General features: G+C 42.4%; 1 protein-coding gene across 1 annotated transcript; it reads left to right on the top strand.

The window, feature by feature from the left end:
• Positions 1-5,461: 5,461 nt before the first annotated feature.
• LOC308288478 (protein phosphatase 1 regulatory subunit 3E) lies at positions 5,462-6,391 on the top strand (the record flags this gene model as incomplete). The annotated part of the gene is made up of 1 exon (XM_080729927.1): positions 5,462-6,391. The coding sequence occupies one exon, from the start codon at positions 5,462-5,464 to the stop codon at positions 6,389-6,391; it is 930 nt and encodes a 309-aa protein (XP_080586053.1).
• Positions 6,392-19,819: the final 13,428 nt, after the last annotated feature.

Here is a 19,819-nt window from a genome sequence, read left to right as displayed (position 1 = left end):
TTCACTAGATTTGCAGTTTTTACTTTTTCTTTTTTTACCAACAGATGCTTTGGCAGTAGTTTAGGTTCCAGTCCACAGCACAGGGATCGTGACAGGAGGAGAGGAGAACCATATTGTAGTTTGTGCTGAGTGTTTAAAGTGCAGGCCACATAGCTCTGCTTTTCGTTGGATGGCAGTTGTTGTTGCTGGGTAACGAGAAGAGCTAGAGAAACATTTGTGGGAAACTGTCGGCACAAGTGCTGCATGTACACAGTAACATCTAAGTGTTAATTGAACTCTGTGTGTACACATGACAGTGGTGGGGAAAGTACTCACATTATTTACTTAGATTAAGTAAAGTAATACAGTGATGTAGAAATACTGTACAAGTAAAAGTACAAAGGTATTGGTATCAAAATGTACTAAAGTAGCCTACAGTAATAAGTAGAAAGAACTCATTATGCAGAATGTTCCATTTCACAAGTTTTCAAATGTATCCACGAGTTTCCTACGCCCCATAGTGCATTGCGCAGACGTCTGCACCGAGCTTCCGGCGCCGATTTACAAGCTCACAACGGGTTGCGTCTGCGACGCGACGTGAGCTTGTATGTCTGCTGTTAAACCTGGAAGTTTGGTCACGATAGTCTCCAGTAAACTCCCGCGGAAACTTGTGGATATCTTTTGAATTTCAAATGGACAAAATGTATATAGGGCTGAAGTGGTTAACTTGTGTTTTGTAATAATCAAAATCCACAATGTAGCCTAAGTAATTCTAGTGGAGTTAAAGTATAATATTTGCCTCTGAGATGTAGTGGAGGAGTAGAAGTAAAAGTACCGTTTTAAATGTGTAATAGCCCTGCCTACCTATTCAAGGCTTTTTAACTAAAATCCTTGCCTCGATGGGACCCCTCTTCATTAAAAGTACGGAAATACTGATTCTCCAGTAAAGTAATGTGCTTTTACTTTCTACCACTGACACATGTGCGCTTGAGTTACAAATGAATAAATTAACAGGAGTTTACTGTGTATAATATATTGTTGTTTTACACACACTAAACAAAATAATGTCTTTTCATTCCTGTCCACCATTGTCCTTTTCGCATTTAATTTCTCATGCCATCTACAATAATAGTCACCTGTAGAACAACCTTTTTAAAATGTACAATAGGAGTTGAATGCAGAGTTTTGCTAAATTAAAAAATAAATAGAATAAATCTTATAACCACAAACAAAGGAAAATTTAATTTCACAATTGGTATAACCGTAACAAGTTTCTATTTATTCTTTCCTTTTATTGTCTGAGCCTTGACCTGAGCTTTATTTCTTATATATTTATAAATATTATTATTACTCTTACAAAAATATATATATATTTTTAATTATTCACTCACAAGAGGATTCACAACTAATCTGTTCACAACAGTCTGTGAGCAGACGCTCTCATAGGCACCTTGGTCCCTAACAGTATAGGCAGCTGTGGTGTGGCTGCTATTTGTTTGGCTCGCCTGCTGTTGCTCCGTGGGGCCTGCTTGAGATGCCTGCCTGTAGAATAAGTGGTGCGGGGGGCCGTGTCCGCTATGGAGGTGAGGGATACCTCATACCTCTCAGGGACACAGACACTGAAAGTGGATAGCAGGTGGTGATTCTGCTGACATGGGCAGTACTTTGAGTTGAGGGCTGCGCTGTAGGTGTCGTCTACTCTCGTTACCTCCCCTCTCTCGTCACCTGTTGCCTCCCTGGAAGTGAGGATGTTGTCTGCATTTGATACTAAAGTCTCTCCGCTGGTCCCGCCATGTTCCGATCCAGGCTCACCGTAACAGATCTGACTGGCGATATTCTGGGGTCTGAGCTGGGGTGGATGGACTGGAGGTAAGACAGTAAAGCTGTTTATGGAAAGCAATATGTTACTCGGACTGTTCCTCAGAAGACGGTATTTTGAAGTAAGTTGGTGTGGCTGCAGAGATTCCCTGGGCTTCCTTTCCGCTGCCATTCCTTTCTGCAGGTCATTGAGGACAAGGCACTCTGGGGCCTGCTTGGCCAGGGCTGATTCAGTGGTGTGACTGTAGGAGGTGCTCAGGAGCTTTGGTTGGGTGTTGTTGTGGAGGCGGGTGTCATGTGGTTGAGTATGTGGCTCACAGTGGGACTCCGCGGCGACGGCCGAGGTATCCAAGTCAGGGAGTCTCATGTCAACACACAAGAGGCAGTGGGGGCCTGGCTCGCCATTCCTGGGCTTCTTCCCTTTCCTCTGAGGCTGAAGCGTACAGGCTGCCGGAACAACGCTGGCCCAGCCCTGGACCTGTTTCCAAACCAGATACAATATTTATATGAACTCAAGAGAATTGATATTTCAAAAATGTTAATTGCTTGACATGATTACGATTAGTAAATGTCTTGTTTCTTCAATTGGCTATAATACGTTGCAGCTTCAACTACGCAGCACATCAAAGCTTGAAGTTAGTGATAAAGTGATTTGGGTAAATAAAGTACTGCCATCTAAGAATTTACCTAATACTAAAAGCTGACACATGAAACATGGAGGAAATAAAAGAGGGCATCAACTATCTGCATTCTGCAATTAATACTATAATCTGGTATCTAATCAGAGAGCTTTGTTTTATTTTTTAGGGTAAAAAGAGAAAATAAAGTAATGTAACCCATGGCCAAATTAATGATTAATGAACGCACTGTATGGTTGCAGGGGGGGAAGTGAGTGTCTATAAGTATTGATCAAAATCAGATTAATCTTCAGTGGTGGAGTAAATAAAAGACCCGGAATGTTTAGGTTAAATGCAAAGGGGGGGGGGGCAATTTCCGTCCCTTGAGACCCCAAATGACGCCCCTGTACGAAACACAAACGTGTTTTTTCTGCAAACAACACTGTCGTGTGGGTGAGTATGAATTGCCTAGGGCTGTCACGATATGACATTTTACATGACGATTAATTGTCACTCAAATAATTGGCGATTAACGATTTAATTGTGTTTTTGTCATTGACAATTACATTTCTGTTTGGCTTTTAGGCTTTGAAGTTGCACATGGCAAATATGACACAAAACCTAAATACACAAAGAAACTACTGACATATTTGACAACTTACTACTTAAAAAATTACATTGATAGTGGAAATAGCCGATCTACAAGCTCACAACGCGTCGCGATGCGACGCGTTGTGAGCTTGTAGATCTGCTATTTCCACTATTTCTGACATTTTTCACCATTCACGATTATGACGATTATGACAAAATAATTGCGATAATGTCAAATAATCACGATTAGACGATTTAATGTAATAATTGTGACAGCCCTACTTACAGCCTCTTCCCAGCCAGAGGGACAGTGATACGCACTACGCTCCTGATCTTTCCAGAAGTTCTCCTCGCTGATATCTATAAGTCCATCAATGTGGTCCCTGTCTGCATCCATGCCTGGCTGTTCCCAGTATCCTGGCTCATCTGAGTCTTCCACAGTCATATGGTCACATTCTTCTATGTTTGCCATCATGTGAGAATATGGCTTAATCCTGGGTGAAATCTATACAAAGAAATCAAAAGAAGAAAAATATCTGCACAGATCACCAATAATACTGATTCTAATATATATATATAGGCTAGTTTCAGTTCAATTGTTGTTGTTTTTTTCCCTCCTTTGGACTATTGTAGGCTAAAATACATATGTAGGCCATATCATGTAGACTAGGCCTACTGTGCATCTATGGTTCTGATTGATTGATTGATTGATTGATTGATTGTTTGATTGATTGATTGAAGACTGTATTAGAAGGTACAGTTTCATGACGGTACAGTTCACTGGTACAAAATAGGAAACTTTTTTTTTATAACTCATAACATTGAATGACAGACAGATAGAACACAGCCTACTATGCATAGGATATCATCAATAGGAAAAACAAAAGATACAAAAAAATAAATAAAGATAAATGTATTTAGAGTAGAAAGGGGGAGGTATTTGGGCTTTGTTTTACCCCTTAGACCCCTATATTGTAGAACGTAGGCCTAAATAAGATCCAGTTCGTCTACTTTTAAGTCAACTCACCAAAACGCTGTTTGAGTTCGAAGTGTATTCGCACAGGCATTGATGCGTGTCTGGTGGTGGAGATGGTGCACTCCTCCAATAAATAAAATATTGCATCCGTTCTAAAAGAGATAACGGCATTAAATTATTAATAAATTGTGTTCAGGATTATCCACTCCACAATGTTTGGTGCTCGTCATCAGGCGCAAACCTAAACAAGAAGAGAGAGAGACACGGAAATGCATTTTGAAGGAGTAGTGCTCTGGAACGCCGTCACCATGGCAACTCCTAGAGGCAGCACTAGATGTGTGACGTAGTGGAAAGTGGGAGGTGTGAGCTCGGGTGAGATGCACTGGTGCACCCCACTTCCAGCTATACCTTTAATATTATCTAACAGCTTTTTTTACCGGCCGGTGTTCCAGTGATGTAATCCAATGGTCGACCGTCGATATATACAGTAGCATTAGGCCTATATAACCACTTGAACCCCAGCATCCATATTCTGGAGGAACATCAGTCAAAAATAGCAGATCTGCGAGTTCACAATAATAATGCATGTTATATAGCCAGGTCGGCTTTTTTGGTTTAGGCTGTAGATGGGGAGAAAGTGGTCCAAGTAGCCTACAGAATCAACTCAGGTCCAGTTTAGTATTGGGTTTAGTGGTTAAAATATTGCAAATAGAAAAACATAGAAACTTAAATACTGTAGTGTACTGTAGGTGTTAGGTGTTTGCTTCTTGTTTTATCCAATTGACACTCATATCCTATGCTATTAGGCATTTATAGCCCTATGGTATGTATGACCATTTGTATCACATACTAATTGTCAAATTGTATTTGTGTAACAAAACAATGTGCATAATAATTGACCTAAAAGGCCAAGGGAAGTCCACATTCCTATCGCTTGTCAAAGAGGAAAGTGTATGTTTGTTTGTTTAGTGGCCAGCTATGAAGCTCGCTTGGTACGTCGTGTTCCCAGCAGCAAGCATCCCACTGAAGACACAGCACACAGTGCACACAGACACAGTGCACACAGACACACACATCAGCATCATATCAAGCTCTGCCCACTCCGGCGACTCCGCAGATTCACAGTGAAAGGACACTGCGAAACGGCACGTTGCTGGAAACGAGCAGAGCGCGTGGAAGGAAACCTCGGTGTTGCAACTTAAATAATTAAATTGAATAGCTTCAGTGCGTAGGATTTATAGCCGCTGTCGTCGCATGGGGGGAATTTGAAAATTCTGTACGTGCATTCTGCAACAGCTTGGCTTATTGGTTCAGGGCTGCACGGTGTCAGGCTCTGACGCGGCCAGGGCGCCTATCCGCGCGTCGGACGCAGACACCTAGCTGACGGGCTTCATCTGATCATCTTCCTCCGCGGTCCTTTCCCTCCTCAGCAGCATCACTTTCTGTTCTGCGGAGAACAGACTGTCCCTGCGGCTGCTTTATGGAAACGGAGTCCGTGCACCGTGTAACCATGCTGCCTCCAAAGAACTGCCTCCCCAGGAACTACAGCTGCATCGCCGGACTCTTCGGGAGCCTGGCGGCCGCGAACACGCGACTCGAGGACGGGGACGACTTCGACCTGATGAACGGCACGTGCGAGCCCGTGGAGTGCCCCGTGGTGGACGAGAGGCCGCGAGGCAGGGAGATCTTCCTCAAGCCTCCGCAGAGCCCCAACCTGCGGCGGCGGTGCAAGTCTCTCCCGACGCCCATAGCGAGGCAGAGCCTGCAGATCTCCCGCAGCAGGAGCCCCTCGAGCCAGAAGAAGGTCCGCTTCGCCGACTCCCTGGGCCTGGAGCTCATCTCGGTGAAGCACTTCGACGACACGGACATGGACATGGAGGTGCCGGAGCGCATATGGGCCAAGGTGCCCAAAACGCCGCCGCCGCTCCACCTCGGCCGCAACGACACCAAGTTCCCCCGGGCTCCGGACAAGACCGTGTTCATGGAGCTGCAGTTCACCAACCCGGGCACGCTGCCCGGCTTCGAGCACAGGGTGAGGGAGGTGAAGGTGGTGCTGGAGACGGTGGAGGCGGACGAGTCCAGCCTCTCCGGCATCGTGCGCGTGCTGAACCTCGCGTTCGAGAAGAGCGTGCATCTGAGGTACTCCATCAACAACTGGATCACGTTCATGGACAGCCTGGCGTCCTACGTGGCCGACTCGAGCGACGGCGCCACGGACAAGTTCTGTTTCAAGATCGTGACGCCGGCGTTCCTGGAGAACGGAGGCACGCTGCAGTTCGCTATCAGGTACTGTGTGGGAGGGTTGGAATACTGGGACAATAACAATGGAGACAACTACAAAGTGCGGCGTCACAGGTTGAAGATGTCCCCGCCGCGTGAATGGGAGAACGGCTGGATCCACTTCATCTAGCCGATCTGAGGTGTCTCTTGGCCTCTGGTGTTGTGCGTAATTGCCGCTTAGACGCGGTTATCGGGCACCTCAATGAAGAGCATAGCCAGTTGTTAATGAGTTTACTGCCGTTGTCTCTCAGCTGTCATTTTGTGACATTGTTTGAAATTAATTTTCCTCCCTTGGCATATATAGGCCTGGTCATATATGCTTGACACATTTGACAGGTTGAAAGATAAGCCCTGATTAGGTGCCCGGTTTAGGCCTGCGACGCTGTTTGATCATTGTGTTATCAGGGTGCTGTCCAGTTCAGCACCCCCTGCTAAGGGCACGTCCACGTTATGTAACGATGAAACACGTGCCACCGAAAACGTGCCCGGCATCATGACATGCCCACTTTACGCATCAGATCACTGTTCTGTTCACAGTCGCAGGACATTTGGGCTCAAGACCAAATCGGCAGGTTTTACTCAATGAGGTTTTATTATATTGATCGCTATTTTTTTAAGACTGGCTCAAACAAACAGTAAAAAAAAAATACATTCTAAAAGCAGCTTTGACGCACGTCGCTCCCAAAATGAACCCAGTCTATGAATGAACCAGACCGACTTTCTGTTGCATATTATCCAAAATAACGGGTTTGGTGGCAGGAACCTTGCCATTGTCTTAATGATAAGTGGCAATTCATTTTGTTAAAGATAATTAATATATTGTGCCCTATACTGTCGTTTCATTCCAAATGCCTTATACAAGCCATGGGGAGTCGCAGTGCATCGAATATCTTACAATGCCTTCCTTCCATCAAAAGCTTCTTAAGTATCACCTTTATTATCAGATCATCTATAATTATACAGTATCAGTATGTTTGATTTGAGCACTGGAAATTGAGAAGCAAGTGGCTGGACCAACCAGTGGCAGGTGTATTCCTTCCTCCTGGCTTGCACAAAGAAAAGGGTACAGGATGTTCAGTCCTAAGTTGTAAAGTGTTTTCTCTGCAGAACAATTTTCTATAACATCACATTACCGTTTTCACCCAATCCTGAAGGCTACCATTGCAAATGATGCACTATTGCTACACTTGCCACCATTCTCATTCTCTACTGTAAATAGTATGGCTATACAGAACATTTTGTTCTGAATGGACAGACACCTTGAAAATGATTGTTGTGACACTATGGACATGGCAGTCTGTTGTTTGCAAGGGTGCATTTATACCTCAGACCACTTGTGGACCCCACAATATTCCAAATGCAGGTTTTATTCTTTTTTCCGCCCCTCACCTTCAGGTTGAAACAGACATTATTTACTGAAAGATCATTTTCTATTAATCCAACTGTAAAAATTTGGTCATTTTCAAAACTCAACACATCCATTTAAACGTTCCTTATTTTACTGTCTTTGTAAATATACGGTATGTTTTAAGAGAAAGGCATGTCTATCTGGTAGTGATAATGCTGGTGACTGCCGGTGGTAAGTGTCATAGTCATAATAACTTTGGTTTCGGATGCTACAAAACAAAACGATACAGACCTATATAATAAATCCCTTGACTCAATGGAATATTGGTGAGATAGAGATAAAGCAAGCATTCTGTGGAATATTGTGTAACCATCTACTGACCAACCATACAGTTTTAATTGGTTATTTTGTTTTGTTTTTAATCAGGGCTGTGCCTTCATAGTAATACAACAATCTGTTACAAATCTATTTCTTTACTTAAAAACAGACAGAGGTCAGCTGGGTGAAGCAGAGTTCACTTCTGTGCTCAAGCCTCTGTTTACATCACTGTGGTCTCAGTGGGACCGGCCACTTAAAGTCATTAAGACTTGTTATGGAAAAACCTGGATTGTTCCTGTAACCACTTAAGGTTTTTGGGAAAGGCCCTAAAGTTATGGAGATAGTTCCATATAAAGTCAGTCCATTAGAGATATGGTCTCTGTGGTACTGTTGCCAATGTAGTTATTATTTCCATCCTGATATTAAAAGCTCTCTGAGAGGTGAGAGCTCCACATGGAATTGAAGTTTGCCACTGCTTTGCTTAGAGGAGTCCAGTTATTTCAAACATGCACCCCCGGTCCGTGTCCCAATTACAATTATGTGAATGAACAAGTGGGTATTTTTTGTGTCTGCATTGAAGATCCAATACCCTTTTATTTATTCTCACTTCTGATACTAAGAAGTGAGAGTTCGAAATTGTATCAATTGACAGAGCACTGTCATTAATTCCTTTTAACAATAGTGATGTAGATCATTCGATTGATATACAAAAGTGCAATTGTTCAACATACCATAGAAGCACATTTAAATCATACTGTGATTTCTTCAATGTAACAAGTGGCTCTTTATTTTGAGATCTGGAAGCGAGAATTCCTCCATACCAGTATCTGGTCGGTATGTGGCCAATATGTGATGCTAGTGTGGTAATGGTGCGTTCCTAAGTTATAACAGAGAAGATGAAGGGCTTCTACTCTACTTATACAGAATCTTCTTACCACAATATACACTTTTTATTCCACCCCAGAACTCACTAATTTACTGTATTAACATACTCACTGATGATGTGTGTAAATGCGATACCATTTCATATTGAATGTCTTTCCAGTACAGTGCAATGCTCTGTACATTTTGAAGCATTTTGGAAGCAGGATTGCAGAATCTTAAGTGTTAAGGAAGGCGTTCCGTTTGCTGTTGGAAGATCATGTGCAGATGTGCCCAAAATATTAATCTTGTTACAATTGAATCTTAAAGCACACTTAATTGATATTATATTATCACTAATCTTTTGAACTTCAGTCACTTTAAAATGACCATAGAAATGGCTATATTTGTCACTTCTTTGAAAAATATATTATTATCTATAAACTATTGTGAAACATTGTAAATAATTTGACAATGAGGCCATACTAATACCAACATGTGAATGAAATGCATCTGGGAAACCCCATGTGCACTACTAATACACGGACCAAACATTGAAAAACATGTGCTAATAGACACTTATAGCAAGTCTTTGCAAAGGGGGAAAAACTTGGTGGATGGATGGAGATGGAGATGCACAAACATATCAAGAAAGGGGCATTCCTCTAAAAATGAAAATAATAAATAAATGACAAGTGACTTAATGATTGTAGTTGGAGGTGAGTGGTAAGATGAACTTTTCTCTCCAATGCACTTTGAGTGAACAGTGAAGACAAAGAAAGTCCCACGATTGTGATGTTGATGTGATGATACCTTCTCTTGACTGTGAATAGCTACTAACTTTGATGTTCTCTTTTCTTGCCACATGTTTCATTTCTTACGGCTCTTATCTTCTCTCACTGTTTAACACATTTTTAGCCATTGTATGTCAAGGAATAATGACTACTTGGTATACTTTTTCTTTTCTTTGAAAACCTATGCAAACCTTTTATGTTATGATACCATACCTGTGGCCACCTGTCTTTTTTGTTAGCGTTTATTGGAGTCTGACCTGTTCTTTTTGCACTTGATATTATACACTGTGTTTTTTCTGTATGCATGCACTGCTGGATACACTCCCAAGTTTTATGTTGAGTTTGTAATGTAGCGTAGCCTACATTTTATGAAAACAATGTTAATAAAGCCATTTGTGATGGAAATGAAATCCTCTTCATTGACATTTTAGTAGGCAGTTATGTTATTATTCCCTTTTTTGCTCTTCTCTAGTTCATTACTCCTACGCACCTGTCCATTTCAGTAGGTGTGCAAAAGGACCTTTTCTACTAACTCTGACAGTAAATAAATTGACCTACTGGTCACTGTTTACACTCAACAGTTAACCACTTAAATCTTTATACTGTACGTCATACATTGTTGACCAGGGTCTGTCTGGGACCCATATTTGGCCTGCTCCCCCTACACCTTTGGCGAAGATACGGTAGCTGATCTACAAGCTCACAATGAATCGCAAAGCAATGCGTTGTGAGCTTGTAGGTCAGGTGACATAGTAATGACATACCCAGAATAGGGAAGCTAGGGTCAATGTGTTGAAAAGCAGTGGTTCCCAAAGCAGGATCCAGGGACCCACAGGTCGTCCCGGTCACAAAATCTTTTCAGATGGGTGTCCTTGTCATAATGCAAATACATGAATATGTTTGAGATTAATGGACACTGCTGTGTGTAGCTCCTGCTGTGGAGGGCTTCATTCACACAGCAGCACTGCAGTGGGACATTGCAGACGTGCTTGAATCGATATGGGTCTGATGCCACGCCTCCCTTTCACGTGAGTGTGTGTACGTGCGTTCGTGAGAGTCGTGAGAGAGAGAGAGAGCACGTGCACTAAACACAGACAAAGTACACCACAGCATAGGCCTCACCAGGGCATCCAGCTGATTAAAGGAATACAGACAGTAGCCAGATACACAGTAATTAAAAATCCCCAGTGTTAACATAACTCTGAAAATGTACAAATGTAACCAAATGGACCCAAGGTACACTATGGATGAATTAACAGGATTTTACTGTGTATGATGAACTGAGGAAAAGTAATTCACCAAGGGACCTCCAATATGCAGTGTAGCTTTATACAAACATTTTACTTTCCCTTCTTTAGTTCCATTTGTTAGTTTACAAGTTGCTGTTCGCTCGCTCTCTTGCAGAAAATCTTGGTATGAAGATAGAGTTTAGATTTCAAGAACAAATTCTTACCAAGAAAACACAAATCAAATGTTTCTTCCTGAAATATGGAAAACCATATTTAACACACAAAAGTGGAAAAGTATGACACTTATTTGAACTTTTTGTCATTGACTGTTGTGCGTCCTGTGAAGGACTGTAAACCATCTATTTAGAAAAGTGTGTCTTCTTAAATATGTATAATAGGCTATCACTATATACTGTGTGTATGTACATACTTGTATATATTCTGGGTGGGTTAGTGTTAGACTAGTCTCTCGAGAACAGACTAACTGAGCTCGAGTTACAACTGAGCTCCAGTTGACGATGGCTAGCCAGATTGGTGTTAGACTGACCCAATTCACATCATATCTGGACATAAAAGGCCACTGCATTTAGTTTTGGATTGCAGATTTCCTTCACTGCAGCTAAAACTCTCACTTTGCTGCAAGAGTATAGGCTATATTTAGCTGTCGGACACTTCGGAAAAGTATCATGTAAGTTCATATGGGCTGGGCTTCCTTGTTGGAAGCATAACAGAAAAATCAATTAATCATAATCTTTTGAGAGAGCTACATACTCCCTCTATCAGATGAAGGGTTCTGCTTGTATATTAAATCCCCCTCAGTATTCTGTACAAGTGTTTTTTCCCTATTGCAAATATTCTTTTTTGTCTTTCTTGCTTTTTGTTTGTTTGTTTGTTGTTGTTTTTGTGAGCGGTGGTCAACCGCTCCATAAGAGTGACTTTGCAGTTCCCGTCTATCTGTTACTATGCATCTAATGTCTGTATCATGAGCAATACCGCTCGCTGGTGACCAAGTGGCGCTTGTTGCATCACACACTCACACTCACACTAAGCTGCAATACCGCTGGTGACCAAGTGGCACTGTGGGATTGTTATTATTAATTTATATAAATGTATTAATGTATTAATTTATTCAAACAAACTACAGAACCTTTACTATTTTCACTTCCTTCCAAGGCCCCTGTTGGAGATATCAGTGAGAGCACCAACCCAATAGAGTTAGAGTTTGTTGGTGTTATGCTTAATGTTGTTTTTGGCCTTGTAGACCAATTAAATATACTGCTAGAGATGGATTTTGGAAATATTTATAAAACTAAGAAAATATTTACTCTAAGACAAACAAACTGCCTTTTAGCCCCATTCCCTCATTTCAGGCCTTTAAGCATGTATACTCTTTCTGTACACTTTTTTGGAAAAAATCTTCCTCCTAATATAATCATAATACCTGATCATCATGTTTTAGGGGGGAAACAAATCATGCCACCCCATCTTTAAAAAATCATGTGAAATCATCAAAGAACTGGGGTTTGGCGGACAGCGCCATAGCAATATAACATATAATTGCCACCTGACGTATCCCCTACAGACCACCTTCAGAAGCCAGCCTCTTCAACGTAGGACCAGAGACGAGGGTACCGTATATTATATACAACGTTGAGCTGGCCATGGCATCTACAAGAGGAACAAGAAGGCCAAGGACCCCAGCTGAAAGAATGGTGAAGCAGGGACACCTGCTTCACCAATATAACATATAATTGCCACCTGTCTTATCCCCCACAAATCATGCCACTGTTGAAGACAGTCCAACTTTTGTGACCATATGGTCTTCTCTTTAGCACCACCCAAAGGGCAAATTTGTGTACACTCCAGGGGGCCAGTTGTCAGGATTTAACATGAAGCAAACACAGAACTAAAAGTTACTGTTTGGCCGCTAGTTGCGCTGTTCTGGTACCAAAAGCAATATGTTCTCCATAGGATTCCATTCATTTCCCCCGAACTTTTACATTTGATTTTCTCACCTTAATAAAAATTGTTGCGACCAAAGGTCACAGTTTACTATGAGAAACGTCAAATCTTGTCGGCGTCCGTCCGTCCGCCCGTGTAGATGTGTACACATTTTTACAGTCTATGGGTTTGCCGTTCTGACATCATGCTTTGATGTCACTGTGATGTCAGGGGAACAACTCTACCAGAATGGGTTTGCCGCTCTGACATCATGCTCTGGCTTCACTGTGATGTCACACTAACAGAATCCTTTTTATGCCCATATATGGAGTTCCCTGATGTCATCAATATTAATGATGCCCTGTAAGAGAGATCCCTGTGATGTCAGGGGAAACAAATCCCTTTTATACCATATATGGAGATATGGAGATCCCTGTGATGCCAGGGGAACAAATCCCTTTTATGCCCATGTATGGAGATCCCTGATGTCCACATCCCTGATGTCCACATCACTGTGGCGCGCTTGTTGCCCTGAGGTGTCTTACAAGTCATAAATACTGTATGGTTCCTGTCGCTAGTTTAAAGCCTCATTTCAATCACCATGATATGCGTTTTGTGAAAATATGGTCCCATTTATGTATGTATTGATGTTAAAGCAGGGTATGCTGTACGGGGGCTTGTGATCATAGGCTTGTGATGATTCTTCTTCGTGTGCTTTATTTTCGGCAGGCTCAACACATTTACCCAAGTATCCCTGCGGTTGCAAGTGACCGTTGGCAGCCAATAGGATTCCTTGGGTACCATTAAAACAGTGATGGCGGACCTCATACAAGGGCAAAAATATGTTTTATGGTCTAATGGTACACTCATATCTCAAGGTGTAATGGGCGGATTGTCATGCAACTTGCTGAGCACATTCATGCCACCTTGAGGATGAACCCCAACCCCCTTGAGTGAACCCATAACCGTTGATCTATAGCTCCGCCCTCAAGTGAAAAAAACAACAACTGATGTCTCATAATCTAATAGTCATATTACAGCATGACCCCTCCCATGGCCTTTCCTCTTGTGACATCCTTAGGCCAAAATGTCCACTTGCACACAAGTTATCTCAAAATCTAACGAGCACATTGCCATGAAACATGCTGAGTACATTCACCCTTCCTCTATCACCTCCCTCACAACACATTGGCTTTTCTTTTTGGCTAAATAGAGAGGAAAAAGGAGGGGACCAAGTATAGACACTTGAGGGACCCCGGTCAACAAAGTACGTTATGGTTTAAGAAACTTGAATTGGTTAAAGAGGTTAAATTACTGATAATGTCAGCTCAATCCAATTGCACAGCAGTCTCTGCCAGCATCTGGCTTTCTGGATTAATGGTTAGCAAAATCTAAGGCTTGAGTATACGAATAGATTAGACAAAGAAAATGTGTTATACATATATATTGAATTGTGAACGCAAAATGCTCTTCCTGTACGCACACGCGCGCGTGTGTGCGTGCGTGAGTGCTTGAGAGAGAGAGAGAGAGAGAGAGAGAGAGTGCACGCTGTATGTACAGTATGCTTGTCTCTTCAAATAACCATGTTTATCCTGTTTCAGTGAGTAGCACAAGCGAGGAGGTCTGTTTTACAGGAAGATTTGTTGTAATCTTCATGTCCATCAATCAGCCTGTTTTAACATGATGGATTTACAGTCAAGTTCTGTCATCATAAAGCCCATGCTGTGTGTTGGCTCCCCGCCAGAGGAGGAGGAGGTGCATGGGGGCTTAACAGTGCTTAGTCATGCTTGCGCTGGAGGGGACCCGAAGCTAAATAATTTACTTAGTGTGCTACATGTAAGTCGTCTGCATTTCTGTCATCGCACGGTATGAATCTACATGGCCGAGCAGTCAGGATCAGTTGTATGACACAAGTCTTATTGTAGGATTAGAGCTACACAGCAAGCGACCTCACCTGGAGAATCACTTTATGCTTCATTAAAGATACAAGAACATTTTTAATTACATTTCAGTAAGCCAGGTAAAGCCAGGAACTTATTATTTTGTAACCCTGTTTTACATGACTGTTGGTTTGCAGCATGCCAAAGTGGTTGTGTTGTCATGTCATGTTTTTCCTGGTGGCTGCATCTCTGTGTGTGCTATAGAGTTATTCATTAATAGATACCAAAGCCATCAGCCAAATCTCTACCTGAGAGTGATGAGGTTGTGCATGATGCTTTTAGCAACACAAAAGACTCAGTGATCTGATCTGTGTGCAATGCTGTGCATCCATGCCCACGTGCCACTGCCACCACTGTCCATAGGCTATCAGTGGCAGTGCATTGTGTCTGTTTTGACCTCCAGATAGTAATCAGACAGTTTTATGCCACGCTGTCATTGCTATATACAACTATAGCTCCTAAAGTAATGGCAGCATTAATGTAGGGCTAGGCGGCATGCCTTCAAACCAATACCACGATTACCTCGATTGTGATTAATGAATGATAATGCGAAATAAAAATCACAATATTTGCATGCCACCAAAAAAATCTATTATGACATTTTCATGTTGATTCGTTGATATTATAAGAAATATTAAATACAATATTACAAAAATGATTGATTATTTAATAAACATACACGAGCCAGATTAAGTCATTGTTGTTGGTTGTAAACGTCCTTTCAAAATATTTTATGTAATGAAGGTTGTTCTTTCCTCCAGGACTCTGGGACCATCAAAGCACACCCACACTGCCAAATCCATCCGACCAGACATTAGAAAGCACACAGGAATCAACAGGAAGTGTATTGGGTAATACATCATAAAGATCTGCACTGCTTATCACTCTCTTTGCAATCCAAGGTAAATGCTAAATGTTTAATAATGTAGCCAGGTCAATGTACACGAATTGGTCTCATGTCTTCTGTTTGAATAATGCAGGTGAGGCATTCAGTGTGATACAATGTATGGCCCTTACTCAGCAGTGGCAGCCATGGCTGAATGGCTGCAGCTAGAATCTCATCTCAGCCGGGCACATTGGACCTGAAAAAATGAGTGGCTCAATGTTTTCTTTCACTTTGCTTGGATGATGAAAATGCGCCACTCTAATCGATCATTTACCCTTTCACATCACACGGCACAAATCTGTAACACAGTCATGTGACGATGTATACCGTAATTGCTGGACTATAAGCCGCACCTGAATATAAGCCGCACCAGCTAAATTTAGAACAAACTAGAAGCAGTGCTCTTCCGAGCTCAGGTCTCCACCAGTGCAGGCCCCCTGGTGGCGCTATGATAGGCCAATGTAAAAAGGGTGGCATGTGTTCTTCGCCAATCTTAGACCTTTCATGGCAATCGGACGCTGCATGCATGATTTGAGGCATTGTGTTCCATTGTGGTCGCTATAATATGTATGGCATATTTCACGGTAATCGCAAGCTGTGTTGATGATTTGAGGCATTTTGTTCAAAAACTGAGCAATACTGCGAACTTTGGAAGCCAATATTATCCAATTAGGATGCAATATGAAATAGCAGATGGAATGGACTTGATCACTTGACTATAGAGATACTGTGTACTAATTTGCGTGATTGTTGGAGAAAATTTGATTGAGTAATAGCAAAGAAAGTGTTTTACAATAGTTGGCCTCCTGGTGGCGCTATAAAAGGCAAATGTGAAACATGCAGGGCAAAGGTTTATCCTTAGCCTCTAGGGAATGCACATACAAAGTTTTGCACTTATCGTGGAGTTAAAAGGTAAAAACACAAATTGGCCTGTTATAGCGCCACCATGTGGCTGATTTGAGAAATTTGAAGTGGCATTTCTTCCTCTGTCTAGTGGGAACGTGCGTGCCTAATTTCACCAAGATTGCACAATGGGTTCATGATTTGAGGCATTTTGTTCAAAATGGAGCAATCCTGCAAACCTTTGAAGTTAATTGTAGCCAATCAGGATGGAATATGGAAAATCGGATACATCCATGTTGATCACATGACTGTAGAGATACTGTCTAACGATTTACATGATTTGTGGACAAAATCTCTAGGAGTAGTGTACATAAATAAGTTTTGCAAACGTTGGCCTCATGGTGGCGCTAGAACAGGGCCATGTGAAACATTTGGGGCAGAGGTTCTGAATTGGCATCCAGGGGGTGTGTGTGTGTGTGCACAGTTTGGTAGAGAACAAGCCAACGGCGCCGGAGCGCGGAGTCTGGTAACAGACGGATGGACGCACACACACACAGACGCACGGACGGACGGACGGACGGACGGACGGACGGACAGATAGACAGACAGGGGCGAAAACATAGCCTGGGGCCAGCCTATGTACTAATGCAGCTAACTAGTAACTGCATCCCCTCCTTGTTTTAACCATAGGTTTTAACATGTGTGTGGATGATGTCTAGCTGTAGCCTAGTTCCAGACCCTGAATCGCTAGCCACACCCCTTTAAATTTTAGTTTTGGCGATTCAGGGGTCTAGAATCGCTCTCATTGAAGAGGCCTTCCTCGTTCGAAAATCCGTACTGCGAATCAGCGTTGTGGATCAGCGTCTTGTGATCAGCGTGGGTGGGGGTTTCCCACAACTCATGTGTGTTTCCAAGTAAACCAGCGCCGCCGCCGCCGTATCATACCGCGCGTCGCGGTAAAATGCGGTAAATTGCGGTAAAATGCGATCCTATCGATCTCGCTATGAAACATCAGTAGCAGGCATGTTATGTTGTGTTTGATTACTAGTTCGTAGTGCTCCTATTCTGCCTGTTTCTTTGGTTAGCAAGTAGCACTAGCAAGCATCAGACTAGCCACTAGCCAGCCACACATTACAACACTACGTCATGTGTTGGTCAGACGGTGAACCAATCGCAGAAGACTGCCTCTTTGGCAACGCCCATCCCAGCAATCGCCCTGGGTGGGAGCGACCTCAGACTGGCTAGCGAAAACATACTCTCCCCCATGCCTTCGGCTGGTGGAGACAAAAACAAATGTTAATATATATAAGCCGCACCTGAAGCAGCAGGTGTCCTTCCTGCTTCCTGCTAGAGCACCCCTGGTGGCCATTAGCTGTAAAAATCTATATATAAATCCTTGTTAAAGAGCATTGTGAAACTAACTAACTGTAAAAATCTCTATATAAGCCGCACCGTTCAAAACATGGGAAAAAAGCCGCGGCTTAAAGTCCGTCAATTACAGTAAATTATAGTCCACTTAAATTATAACTATTAAACCCTAAAATCTATTCCTTGACCGGAGTCAGTCTGAGGTCTATATTGGCACCCTCCTTTTTTCTCTCCATACCAAATCTCTTTGGTGAAAACAGCCAATCTACAAGTCCTTTGTATTTTAAAATGGCTTCTTCCTTTAAAAGGATTCCCACTGTATCTTCCCAATTACCCTCATTTGCATCTCTCACTGAAATACATACTATATGTGCATGTGCAAATTGACTCACTCTGCAGTCACAGAGATTTGGATTGGTTGGCAACTGTCAAAATTATTTCCTCCTCCCAAATCACCACCACCATCACCCAGAGAGACACAAATTTGGGATGGCAGCAGTCAGAATTAATGTTTCCTCACAAATCACTACCATCCTGCAACCTTTTTTATTTGTGTGTCATCTATTACAGTAATGCCACTTCAATCTACTTTCTTCTTCTTCTTTTTTCAGATAATTATAAGCATTGTCGAATCATCTGTTTTCATTTGTTTTCTGCATCTGGGGAAATCTCGCTCTTTCGAACGACCGTCAGTTCGACAAGGGAGGGTTAGCGACTCACCCCACGGAGGTTAGGTTTAGGGTAAGGGTTAGAGTTGGGTGTTGAAAAAATTACATGTAGTAACAGCGAAGCTATGCCCTGCATCTTCCTCACTCTCTCCAGCCACCTGCATGTCCTCTCTCACCGCATCCATCTGCTCCTCTTTGGCCCTCCTCTTCACCTCTTGTCTGGCAGCTCTATCTTTGGCATCCCCCTCTCAATGTGCCCCTCGTCCCTCCACCGCACATGTCCAAACCATATCAACCTGGCTTCTCTTGCTTTATCTCCAGACATTCTAACCTGGGCTGATCCTCTAATGTGGTCATTTCTGATCTTGTCCCTCCTAATTAGAATCAAACAAAATGCAATTCTTCCACCTCCAGCTCCACCTCATGTCACTTGCTAGTAACAAATCGGTATGAACTGAAGTTGAACCAGTCTGTCTTTTTTGTGCACTTCCTACAAACCACAATTACATGTATTTAGTCATTTTCATAATTATTTTTAAAAAGTTAAAAATGAACAACGAGCTGAGATCAGAGCAGGTCTGGCTGTTCGAGAATTGACATTTATTGTAGTTCTCTCTATGCAGCTGTAATTTATTCTTCCTAATGTGACAGAGTGGGACTATTCACTCACCTCTCGATTCTATAATCTCGATCTTGATGAATAGGGTTCCGATTTGATTTATATTGCGATTCTTAATTATATTGCGATTCTGTGATTCAGCGATTGTTGCGATTCGATATTAAGATTTTTTGCAATTTCTTTCCCCGAGTTACTTTGATTTATTTTATTCTAGAATATTTTAAAACAATTTCAAACAATGTAAACCATGAAAAGTTGAATCATTCAATGCAGTCATGATTATAATTACATCTAAAGATGCTTCTCCTTCATTCACGTTTGGTGAATGTAGCCCTGGCCATCGTCATCAGGTGCTTCGACCTTTGAACCGCTACACCCTCTGATAGCAGGGTCAGCAGTGGTGGCCAAATCACTGCCCATCTCCTCCTCCTGCATGGCTAAACTCCTCCCTCCTGCTCCATAAATTCATATTTTTTAAACCAACAAGAGGCTCCTCTGGGGAGGTATTGGGTGGGTCCCTCCTATCCCCCTGAGGTCTTGAGGTGACACAGGTGCGTAGAGTAGACATCTCCAGTACTGTGGTGGGGTTACTCCTGCCTGGAGATCTCCTTCGTCTCACCAGCCGCTGAAGTTGCGCGCTGCACCTATGACTCCTCTTCTCTGCACTTGGTCCTGGCTTGATGTATATTTGCCTTTTTGTGTTCCTGCAGATCTTCTCGCAGTGACATGAGAAGATATTGCCA

The sequence above is a fragment of the Nannobrachium achirus genome (assembly GCF_963921795.1).
Source record: "Nannobrachium achirus genome assembly, chromosome: 7".
NCBI classification, from domain to species: domain Eukaryota; kingdom Metazoa; phylum Chordata; class Actinopteri; order Myctophiformes; family Myctophidae; genus Nannobrachium; species Nannobrachium achirus.
This window is presented reverse-complemented; position numbering and strand designations above follow the sequence as displayed.